General features: G+C 38.3%; 1 protein-coding gene across 2 annotated transcripts in view; it reads right to left on the reverse strand.

The window, feature by feature from the left end:
• FARSB (phenylalanyl-tRNA synthetase subunit beta) overlaps positions 1-13242 on the reverse strand; it is a 66225-nt gene that overhangs the window by 25897 nt on the left and 27086 nt on the right. For both annotated transcript variants that reach the window (XM_082841485.1, XM_082841484.1), the window contains exons 14-15: positions 11170-11262; positions 7402-7519 (exon numbers count right to left, since the gene is read on the reverse strand). In XM_082841485.1, the coding sequence (XP_082697611.1) occupies positions 7402-7519; positions 11170-11262 (211 nt within the window). The remainder of the gene's footprint in view (positions 1-7401; positions 7520-11169; positions 11263-13242) is intronic.

The following is a 13242-nucleotide window of genomic DNA, read 5'->3' on the forward strand; positions in this document are numbered from 1 at the left end:
TCTGCTTAGTGTAGATTCTCTCTCACCAAAGTACCAATGATTAAAAGCAAATTAGGGGTGTTAGGCAATGTTATCGTTAAGTGGCACAGAATGCAAAAGGATAAGAGTCTTCAAGAGAAGCTTTCCATCTCTATTCGCACATTCACCGAGAAGCCCAAATGAAGAAGCTAGGAGAGGGCTTCCCTGGTGGCACAGTGGTTAAGAATCCACCTGCCAGTGCAGGAGACACGGGTTCAAGCCCTGGTCCAGGAAGATCCCACATGCCGCGGAGCAACTAAGCCCGCGCACCACAACTACTGAGCCCGCGCTCTAGAGCCCGTAAGCCATAACTACTGAGCCTGCACGCTGCAACTACTGAAGCCCACGTGCCTAGAGCCTGTGCTCCACAACAAGAGAAGCCACTGCAATGAGAAGCCCGCACACTGCAACGAAGAGTAGCCCCCGCTCACCGCAACTAGAGAAAAGCCTGCATGCGACAAAAAAGACCCAATGCAGCCAAAAATAAAATAAAATAAATAAATTTTAAAAAAGAAAAAAAAGATGCTAGGAGAAAGCCTACTGGGAAACCAACAGAGCTCCCAGGGCAACTGGTGGCTGACACTGAGCTTGAGAATAACAGCCTGGCCAAGCTCAGAGAATGAAACAAATCACTTTGATTTTTAGTCTATTCCATCTAAAAAATTTCTTTAATATTGGTACCCATGAGACTAGTATAGCTTATATTACAAATTTTACTTATCTTCAGAAGAAATTCAGAGTAGGCCTAATGATTCACAAAAGCTATAAGAATCCTGTCAAGACACAGACTTTAAAAAATTAGATCTAATATGGGAGAACAGGAACCTTTACACACTCTTGGTAGGACTGCAAATTTGTAAAAAATCCTTTTTAGAAGAAAATTTGACAAGGTAGCAAACATATAATATGCATATCTATGGACTGACCAATTCAATTTCTAAAAACACATATTTGTATAAGGGTACAAGGATATTCATTACAATAGACATACTTTAGCAAAAACCTGGTAACAATCTAAACAGTCATCATAATAGTTTGAGTCAATAAATTACAGTATATCCATATAATGAGATACTGTGCAGCCATTAAAAAGAATGAGGTGGACAGAATGTGTTCATAGGAAAAAAGTACAGAAGACAGAAAAAGCATAATCCTATTTGTGTAAACACCAGAAAGAATTTACCTGTATCTGTGCCTATATAGAGAAATGTAAAACATATGGTTGCATATGCATAGAATGTCTGGCAACTAATTCTAAGAGCAGGATTTGGGAGAAGCTGGATATGTGTATTTTTTTTTTTAATGTGAAAACAACAGAATTACTCTTAATACATATTTGTGAAAGTTCTTAAAGATATTACAAATACATTTTCAATTTTAAAAACAAACATAATAAAACCTAAGAACAATTTTCCTTAAAACACTTCTATATTATGGCACTGAGGTAACGACTTTTCTTCTTTTAAATAATGCTGAAAGCCAAGAAACAAATGTGAGGAAAAATCTATGACCTTCTCAATGCATGAAGGAAAAGGTTACATCCTTGTGGGTTGGCTTTTATTTCGTTAACATAAACCTGGAATGGATTTTTATCTATTAAAAAAGTACGATATTCAATGCATGACAGAGCACATTATACTCATGTTAGCAGATCTTAACTATGTGAACCAAACGTACTAAAATAACTTTCTATATTAAAAATGATGGTATTCACACAGTTAAGATGCCATCACATATGCGAATGATGCTACTTCAAATACTGTTAATGTCAATGTTCCTTACACCCGTATTTTTTGGATTATTAATTGGAAATTCTACATGCCAAAAACATGAAGTGGTAAAATTAAACTAATCTAGACTGATGACATAAGCTCTCTTCAGAAAGCCACATTCCACATGTAGATGTGAGATAATCTTCCATTATTCAATGGCTGCAGAATTAATGGACAATTTCTCAGAGCTGAAGTATTTTACAAGCTCATAATGAAAATGCTTTCATTGAGCTTTTTATCAAGCAAAGAATTATACAAAAAATTACGAAGACTGGGCCCCTAGAGTTTAGCAGGTTACAAAATAAGACAGATACATGAAAGGTACAAACTGACAGCAAACAGAAGGAACAAACCAAATCATAAAAGAACAGTGAATTAGCTCTGTTCTATGCGGCCATGGTGGTGCCAGGAGGAGAAAAGAACAAGAATCTTAAATATACTTAAGTTAAAAAAAATAACTTTAAATGTAAAAGTTTAAAAAAAATTCTAGATTTCCATATCCAAACTAGGCAAGGTAAGAAGTAGATCTTTCAGATTTAGAAAAGTTTCAGGGAGAATGAGAAATTTTAGCAACTATTTAAGCAGCAATTTGGGGGACAGAGGAAAGGTGGCTTGTTCCAGGGCTGCAGCAACGCTCTGGAGACGCAGGAACCACCTGAGCAATACAATAATTATTAAAACCCAGCAGTTTTAAAATTATTAAAATGCAGTAGTTAAAACTAAAGGGCAGTATGATTATCGGGGTTCTCCACCGATAAATGTCAAACTGACAACTGGATGACTGTATCATGCTAAATTTAAAACACCCTATATACTTGCTTTACAAAGCCAAAGTAAGTCTTCCTTCTTAGGCTATCATTCCTTTTAAACTTAGATTCAACCCCATGATGCATTTTCTCCTGCCATTTTTGTGAGCTTTTAGGCATCCTGGCAGCTTCAGTGACCACTGTGGAATAAACTGTGATGGCAGAATTCAATCTGCGTTTAATAAAAAGCCAGAATGCTGGACTTTGCAAAATATAGTTGCATTTCTGGCCATGAAGATTAGAAATTCACAACTGCTCCTCTGAAGTAATTTTTTACTATTTTGTTGATAGTTTCTCCTCGACACTGAAAAGACAAACATAACAACTGAAACCAACCAGTTACTCACACAGCAGCCCGATCTGATAGCTTCAGTACAGCCTCTGCTGGACTTCCCTGCTATAATAAAGCTGAAAATTTACCCCACAGCAGAGTCTGCATTCAACTTCTCGTTCCAAAGACACCGCCACTCTGCCCAACAAAAGGGATAAATCAGCTTTGTCCCTCGAGTCATGACTAATTTTTTTAAATGTTGCAGCAACTTCAGATCTTACAATTCAATAAATGCAGTGACTGGCTCAGCCTCTTAGAACAGGACTGTGTCTGGCTCAGAGTGGAAATCCTCACACTTGAGGAGGGTGCCTGAGTCCCTCACCGGGCAGCCTGACAGCCTCATGACATGGATGGCCAGTCAGAAAGTCCACGTTAGCATAAGAAACTGTCCGATAAGGTCAAGCACAAAAACACGGACTAGGAGACTTCCGTCTACTCTTACAGAAACGCAAGTCAGACAGAATTTGTGGAAGGCATATTGAAATCCAAAACAGATTCCTCTTCCATTTCCATTTTGGAGGATACACTTGCCTACACAAAAACCATGAGGCTGAGAGTGTTGGGTTTTCCTTAATGTTACGAAACAAGTTAGTGGCAGCTGTCACTCCCTTCTCTGTGCTATCAGGGCACCTTGTACACTCCCTTGGCAACCGTTTCTCTCATGTTCCAAGCAGCCCCTGGCAAAGAAAAGGAACTAAAAGATACTTCCTCCCAGTACAACAAATGAGACTGTCTTGCCATACATCTCCACCCCTTTTAAACCAGCAGTTCGAGTACCGCCCTCACTAGTGAAAATTTGGGACATTTTCAGAGTCCCTAGAAAACTGCTCTGTCATTTCACTTCTGATGGTCTAGATTTTTTCTTTTTTCCTTCAAAATTGTTTCATTATTTAGGAGGAAATGGCTACTGTAAATCCAACAGAGAAATGATTCCTGGTTCGAGAGACGGTAAAAACATATATGCTCAATTCGCTGAAAAGAAGTGGGTGATGAATTGCTCAAAAAACATTCCTGGACTTCCCTGGTGGTGCAGTGGTTAAGAATACGCCTGCCAATGCAGGGGACACGGGTTCGAGCCCTGGTCCGGGAAGATGCCACATGCCGCAGAGCAACTAAGCCCGTGCACCACAACTACTGAGCCCGCGTGCCACAACTACTGAAGCCCGTGCGCCTAGAGCCCATGCTCCGCAACAAGAGAAGCTACCGCAATGAGAAGACCGCGCACCACAACAAAGAGTAGCCCCCACTCGCCGCAACCAGAGAAAGCCCACGCACAGCAATGAAGACCCAACACAGCCAAAATTAAAACTAAATAAAAATGAAAAAAAAAACAAAACCCAACATTCCCACTTTCTTAAGTAAATTCCCACATTAGTACATTTTGGTTTTCTTTTCCTAAAAAAAAAAAAAAAAAAAAAAATAGTGCACAACAGAAGAAAAACCAATTAAGTTCAAAGTTAGGATAAAAATGAACCCCAAGTGCCTTAGCAAGGTGATATTAACCCTTTAATGGCCAGCAAAGGTTTTTCAATTCATTCTCAAAGAAAATTTCCAGAGACCAAGAAGCTAGGTTTTGGGCCTTAGGGATTGCTAATATGCTGATAGTCAGAGCAAACACCAAACGGTGCTTATTACGTGGCTGGAACTTTTCAAAATACATTTAATTTTTACAAGTCTACTGAAATAAGTGCTATCATTATTCCCATTGTACAGATGAGGAAACTGAGGCACCAAGAAATTAAATTAATTTTCCAAAGTTAAGCAGCTGGTAAATGGCAGAACCATGACTCAAACGCAGGCGCTCTGGCTGCAGTCTCTCATGGAACCGCGGTGCTGGGCTGCCTCTCCTGCAGAGTCCTCTCTGTACATCAGATGACAGGCAGGGAGGCCACAGGTCCCTATTTATAATAATCCATCAGAAAAGCTTCTGTTATGAAATAAAATCCAGGCCTACCTAAACAGGAAGCACACTCCACATAAACTAAAGCAAACCTATGTTTTCAAGATGGCAGACTTAGTGCATCTACCTCTTCTTATTCCTCAAAGCTCATTGATATGACAGAAAATTTTAAAGGAAAACAATAAACCATGATGGTGTAAGACAACAGGCAAAAGTGGTATCAGTTAAAAACGGATTGATGTGGAAAACAGAGCAGAATAATCAGAACTAAAATCAGGTATAAAAGGTTTGCTACAGAGATAGGAACCACTCTTCCTGATGAAACGAAGTGTAGCAGAAAGACAAATCTTTGAATTAAAAAGTATATGGATGGGGTTTCTGGAACTATCACCAAGGTGATTTGTTAAATGATGGCCTATAGCACTTGTATTTAAGAACAGCTCTCTTTCAACCTCCAAGCACGGGCCTTCCCAAGAAACACAGAGGAAAAGAAAACCAGCAAAGGCACCTCTACCCAGGACCGCAATACAGTAAAGTGGTGTTCCATGCCTACAGCGAAACCTTCCCTGTGGCAACTGTGGGGACCGCAGCTCGCGCCTCACCCTCACCGTCCAGGCTCTGAGCTGCCTGCTTGTGAGCATGCCCAGCCCTGCAGGGAGCCTTTGCAATTAGGGAGGAGTCCTGTTGCTGAAACAGTATTACAGAACTTTTGAGGAAATCTCGAGTAATTAACCTAATCCTATATTTAGAAATATTAAAGGATCACCAAGGATCAAAACAACATAAAACTCAAAGAACTAGGATGAAAGGTAACAAGTCAAAGTTAATAGAAAAAACTGACATTGGTCTCAGTTATCTATACCAATGGATGATTTGAGGTATAAGAACCCTCAAAACTATTTGCAGCTGGCACTGAAAATGTCTTCTGATTTCTATTACAGCAGATTTATCACACAAGGAAAATTCTACATAGAACTTTTATTCTCTAAGGATATAAGCACTGAGACCAAAATTCTGGCCCTAGCTCTAAGTCCCTTATTTTATGCAGCCTTGCGCAAATTACCACTTTTCTGTCTTAATTTTCCAGTATATTAAATGGGGACAATATTTTGTCCCATTTGCCTCAAAGAGATGTTTCAACAATCAAAAAAGAAAAAGTACCTTAAAAAATTTGAGGGGGGGGCTTCCCTGGTGGTGCAGTGGTTGGGAGTCTGCCTGCCGATGCATGGGACACAGGTTCGTGCCCCGGTCCGGGAAGATCCCACATGCCGTGGAGCGGCTGGGCCCGTGAGCCGTGGCCGCTGAACCTGCGTGTCCGGAGCCTGTGCTCCGTAAAGCAAAAAGCACCACACAAATGCAAGGTGACACTGTTAACTGAAGACAGGCTGCATACTGGGAGCACATGGAATCCAGCCTAGGCTGAAAGGTTTGCAATGGACAGTCCACAGGGTACCTTTATGGAATCTATTTCCTAAGACAGGCCGATTTACAGTCAATAGTTCTTGGCTACTTTCTAGTAGTTAGAATGACGCCATGTTGTCCTCTTCAGGAGAAACTGAGGAAAAGGCCCCCTCTTTTGTCAACTGATTCAAAAGAACACATTCCGAATTCTGCAGAGTCTGGGGTAAGACTGAATAAATACTGCTAGGACTTCAACTGTTAAATCCAGGGAATCAAAGAAATACTGCCAGTAATTTAGTCATTTGAGGGCACTGCTCGCCAAGAGATACCACATATGCAGCTCGAACAGTCAGTCGGACTTATATAAGTTGAAGACATGGAGAAGTTTGAACGAGACAGGCTTTCTTGGCAATCAGGTTTAAGGAGTTACTAAATACATAATATATTTATTAAATAACAGCTACATTCCAGATATTAGACAAAGCAACTTGCTGTACTAACAAGTCCAGACCATCCTCAAAAGAAGCAAAAACTGGTAAAACACATTTACAATCACTGGTACAACAGTAATATGAACAATCATTGTTAAACTAGAATAGTAAGATATCAAGTACGTCAAAATGATATGCATATAAATCACATGACATAAGAAAAACAGAAATACTCCATTGTGCTTTGCAAGTTGAGGTTTTAATAGGGTTCTTCATAAACATTATTAAATTCTCTATTAAAGTTTGCTTTCTATTAAAAGTAAGAGATATTGCAATCAAATATCTGGCCCTTGCTTGGACTGATTCACATAAATCAGTCATGAAAATTAAACTTATGAGATAATTGGGAAAATTCAAACACTAGCTGGATATTTGATGGTAAGATATAATAATGGCATTGGATTATTAAAAACAATAGTGGTAGCCCTTACCTTTCATAAATACAAACTAAAGTGTTTGTTGATAAAATGATGTGATGTCTAAGATTTATACTAAACGAATACAAGGAAGTGGGTTGGAGTATAGATGAAAGAAGTCTGGCCATGTGTGAGTTGATAACTCTTGAAGGTGGGTGCTGGAATCACAGGAGTAATTACATTATTTCCTCTATTTTTATATACAGTTGAAGTTTTCATAATAAAAAATGCTTTAAGTATACAAATCAAAGGTGGCTCATTCTTACCTCTGCTAGAATCTTTTATTACAATGTCAGAGATTTCAAACAGTTTCAGAGGCAGGGGCATCTTCCGATTCGCAGCTATGGTCTTTAGGAGGCCAGGAAGAAGGGTAGTGCGTGCCACCTACAGGAGAAGACATGAAATTGCACTGACCAAATAGGAACCACACATACTTGGTTATTAATCCATGGTCTCACAGGAAGACACTTTTGGAAAATGCAATGCCTAAATATCCAAGTCATTTTTAATTTTTAATTCCAGTACTTCATATCCTGCTTCATTTCACAAAGTAATTGAAGTAAATTACAAGAAATACAAATATTTAAACAGTATTAACATGAATTAACCAAATTTTAAAAAACCAGGACCAGGGAAAAAATGTAAATGCAATTAAAATACCAGGACAATGAGAAAAACAGAACACAAATATGTAGGCACTAAAAACCCACACAGCTGCTATGGGCAGGCTGTGACTACAGTTTTCAGCTTAGTAGCCAAAACAAATAGGAAAATGTATAGTTATTTCATTCTTAATATTCATAAGAAATACAAATACACATTCCAATTCTTAAAAAAAAAAGGGCAAAACTTCCCCTGCTTTTGTCTGTGAAATAAATTTCTCATTCTAAGCTGTATGAGATACGTTAGCTTCCAACACATCATGTTACCAGAAGGGTTTTATGAGCGACGGTATTACAGCTGCAGTCAGACTCCAACACCATTATCTTTTGCCCAGACTCTGCATGAGCTTCCTAGGATGATTTCTCTGCTTCTACTTTGCCACCTTATGATCTATTATTCTCCCCACAGAGTGACCCTTTAACACCTAAATCAGATCACAGAACTCTCCTGCTCAAAAACGTCCAATGGACTTCCATCAGATTTTGAATAAAACCCCATGCCCTACATGGGGCTTTATGTGAACCTGGCCCTAGCCCCCTCTCCAACCCCGACGCCCGCTGCTCCCCCTGGTATACTGCGCGTGCTCCAGCCACACGCTGCCATCAGGATCCCATCCCAGGCCTCCACACGTGCTCTTTCCTCTGCCTCATACATTCTTCCTCTAGATTCGTATGTAGCTATCTTACTTCCTTCAGGTCTCTGCTCAAAGGTCTACATGGTCCTACATGGGCCTGCCCTGCCCACCCTGGCTAAAACAACAGCCCCTCTTAGATCCTGCGCATGTAACATTAAGCCCTTAAAAGGACTTGCTAGATTGTGTTGAGGAAAGAAGAGAACACAGGGACCTCCCTGGTGGCGCAGTGGATAAGACTCCATGCTCCCAATGCAGGGGGACCGGGTTCAATCCCTGGTCAGGGAACTAGATCCCACATGCACGCCACAACTAAGAGTTCGCATGCCACAACTAAGGAGCCCGGGAGCCACAACTAAGGAGCCCATATGCTGCAACTAAAGAGCCCACCTGCCGCAACTAAGACCCAGAGCAACCAAATAAATAAATATTAAGAAAAAAAAAGAAGAGAACACCTTTCCTACTATATATACTCTACCAGAAAGCTGCTATTAGCCTTCAACTCAGTGCTTTCTGAAATATGGCTCACTTTCCCAACCAGAAAGTGCCCAACCATTCACAGAACAAAACTACAATGTTTAAGGAAAGCTTAACTTATTAGAATAAAAACAAGCCACTTTTGTAGATGACTTTTGCAGGGTTTTTTTCACTTTGTTTAATAGATAAGATTTATTTATTTAAAAACTCACAGCAACACAAAAAATTAAACTTGAATCAGATCAAGCTCCTAGATCTAACTCCAATTTACTGAAAATATAGGGGACCACAGGAATATAGTCAGCAAAATCCTCAATGTGAGAACTCTACAGGACAAGTGACCCAGTTTCTTCCACAAAGTGAAAGGGGGAGGGGGAGAGAGGGAAAGAGATGAATGGTTGGAGGAGCAACCTGTGAATTAAAAGAGACTTAAGAAGCACATCAATCAACTTTAATGCATGAACCTCATTTGAACCCCAAATCAAATAAACTATTTAAAAAAAGACACCTGAGAAAATTTGAACAATAATTGGATATTTGAGGATATTAAGGAATACTATTGCTAATTTAGGGGGATATGGTAATTTTCTGTAATTGTGTTTACAATAATTATAGTAAAATTTTACATACTTCAGTAAATAACATTTCTTATTTCATCCATTCTCTAGTATAACTACTACCAGAAAATAGCCCAAAGTTAAGAATTATGCAAAAGAAAGAATAAGCTTAGACAATAAATTGAGATACAAGACCATGAACAACTTACACTTATTTTAACCATAAATAAATACAAACCTGTTAGCCACACTGGTAATGGCAGGACGTATCTGTTCATAAAGGAGGAGTAAAACAGAGAATCTGTCAAATCTAAAAGACAGACTCTCATCTCTTATGTATTTAATGCAGAAATACTGACTCTTACGTGTGCTGAGCCACAGCTATTTAGAGTAACATTTAATGTGTTACTGATTTGTTTTCCTTCCACTTATATAAAATAGATACGATGTAAACCCTAAAGAACATAACATTACCACATTGTAAGAAACCTATCAAGCTTGAGAAATAAAACTGGGAGAAAAAGAAACACTTGGAAACAACTCAAATAAAAATTCATTAAGATTTACTGAAAAATTTCTCTATCCAAATGAATTTGAACATCTCTTATTAAAGAAAACACCTCAGACGTCTTAGAAAAGCTAGTGGGCATCAGAAATCCAAATATAAAAATTATCACAATCCTTCTAAACTAGTGTAAAGATTCTTCAAAGTTCTGACACTGAATATGGAGAATTTAGGTATTTGATGCATATTATTAGCAATTAGTTCTTTAGTCTAGCTGTAATCTGCCACATTAGTATGTAGCTCTATACATTAAATCTAACTTTAAAAAATCTAAATCTTAACATTTTTAGAACTTTTAGAATTTTTAGAACTAATCCAGACACTACTTTTACAAGTGAAAACCAAGATCCAAAGAAACTATCTCAAATCAGAGTTCATGTATTATTTTATAATTAACTTTCTGAAAAGCATTTCCTTCCAATTCTAAGATTCCCCTTGATTCTAGAAGACATGATCTTCTCTAAAGCCTGTTTAAAAAAACACTGAAATGCATATACAAGGAAAACAGAATGAGCTTACTAGTATGAAAGAGATAAGACGATTCAAAGTCATTAATAAGCAAAGATATTATAACTTTGAAATGCTCTCGTTTTATAGTTAAGGTCCGAATCTATCATGTAAATCATTGAACGTTTACTATCAAGGGAGTATCATTCTCATTTAAATATTCCTAACCTCCACATGAGACTGCCAATAAACTAGACAATGACAATGAAAGGCACAGTCAGCACAGTCCAGAACTGGCGTAACGATTTATTTCAAAAAGACTTAATGGAGGTACTGGGAACAGGTGTAGTTTCACTTATTACAAATGGATAGAAAAGAGATGAAACCTGAAAATAGTATTAAAAAAAAAATCAATTGTGAAATGGAGAGTTCAGACAAGAAAGGCTGGGCTAGGTATAGGTAGCACAAAGCAAGTAAGAACCACCTATAAGGTTAATCAAGAAAAGATTATAAAATATTTAAAGAATTTTTGTCAGCAATGTATGTAAGAACCAAATATAAATCTATCCAAGAAGAAATTCTAAAGAAGCTCTATGATTTTGCCATTTGAGATAAAATAACTAAAGAGACTTTCCATAACTCATGGACTGTCTCTCAGTTTTTACCCGAATTCTTAACTACTTAAAACTCTTACCTGAAATTCAGCTGTTTTAGGATTACTTATGAGGACTGCCTTTGTTGCAGAGATATCCAAACCCAGTTTATCAGCAATATCTTCTTGGGAGCACTAAGAAATACATAAAAATAGGTCAATATGGAAAAGCAATGACTAAATCCAATATAAAAAAGTATTTAATGCTGTAACAACTTTTGATGACCTCATGGCAATGTAGATTATATAAAGTAAGCTAAGAATAAGCTGAGAATAAACATATATCAATTAAATTCAGGTCCACAGCAGATGCAATTTAACATTAATAATTCTCTTACAATGAGTTCTAACCATGATGCAGAGCTAAAGTACATTTTTCAAAAAAAAAAAAAGTACATTTTTCACATGGAGCTGGTGGTATAACCTGTACTTGGGCCCCCCTAAGCTAGCCTCCCACTGACCTTACCAGTCGAGTCTGCTACAATCCCCTACTCATTCCCTGAACTGTACACTTTTCCTTACCTTTACCTGAAATGCCCTCCCTGCCCGACTTGCTGCCTCCCCACCCCCTGAAAGATTCTACTTAAAAGACATCTCTTCCACCACTTCCATAAAAATAACCCTAATGACTCCAGCCAGAAATTCTCTCTCCCTCCTTGGTGCTCATATGACTTTGTGTTTTGACTACTATTGTAACCTCTGCAGAATCTGTACTGACTTATGATAGAATGGTGGGACTAAGAGCAGAATTCCCATGGCCTCAACTACGTCACTTAACTTCCGCACAGATGTGCTTGATAAAGCTCTGGGTGATGAGCAAGCTCCTAGGCACTCACCCACCACAAAGGGAAAGATGCCTGTCACCCTCAAAACCAGGATGGTAGGCAGAATTCTGAAAATAAAACGCAATGACTGTGAGATAAACAAATACAATACCTGGCACAAACTAAGTGATCAAAAAATATTGATGATGATAACTAATGTCATTATTAAGAATAAACAATTATCACATATATTAATGTTAACATTTGAAAGAGTTTAAAACTTAACATGAAAACTGATGTACCATCAGTTACTCTTTTCTATTTTCCAACATTAGGTTGGAAAATAGAAAACTGTCCTCAGGACTAGTGGTCTGTATTTCACTTAGAAAAAAAGAATGGGTTTGGATGCCAATGCCAGCTCTAATGCCTTCTGCCTTGCTCTTTCAGGAAGGATTCTGAAGACACATCCAGGCACAGCAGAAAAGAGCTCCCTGCACCGCCATAGCTGCAGCAGTGGAGAATGGCAGCAGGCATGCTGGGATAACCATTTTTTCCTCCATAACATGGAGGAGTTTTAATAACAAGATTTAGACATAATGTGACCAGTTAGGAAATGCAATTTACATGATGCGATCTATTCTCAAACAGAACTAATACTGCCTGTATCAAAGAAAAAGGGCCCACAGACACATGGCTACACAGCTAGGTATCTGAGTGACCTTGCACTTTATCATGATGATGGACCATAAGGGATAGAGGTAAGAAGCAATTTAAATCAGGTATCCTGAAGCAGCAGTAGCTGGTATACAGGATGGAATGTTTATAAGAATATTTATGTGTTTATTTTAAATAAACACATTTACTAGTTAGAAAAAATAGAATAAGTAAACAAAGCCCATAATTTTTACAAACGTTATTCTTAAATAAGGCTGAAGTAGGTCTTTAGTTTTAAAAGTGAGCTAATTTAAATGAAAATATTACAACTGGTACGCAGATATAGCAAAAATCATGATGATGATATGTGAATTACTTACACCTGGGAAGTCAAGGGCTGGGTTTTAGGAAGAGAAGGGCCGCTACTCTTTTGCAAAACTAGATATAAGGCCCAGTGATGTTTAGGTTTGCTTAGAAAGTATGTAACTTTATAAATACCTTTCATGTTGAAATTCCTATAGTAAAACTGTTACTACAAATCTGAAACTCTCTAGCACCTAATTCTGACCCCCGCCCTGTCCCGCCCCACTGTGATAAAGTGTTGAAGTGACCTTGGACAACTGAACAGACTGTTTCTGGCACTCGTGGTGGGACAGTTCAGTCACAGGCCTGGGGTACAGACAGACCTGTGCTGGAA

This window comes from Leucopleurus acutus, assembly GCF_964270905.1.
Source record: "Leucopleurus acutus genome assembly, chromosome: 6".
Taxonomy (NCBI): domain Eukaryota; kingdom Metazoa; phylum Chordata; class Mammalia; order Artiodactyla; family Delphinidae; genus Leucopleurus; species Leucopleurus acutus.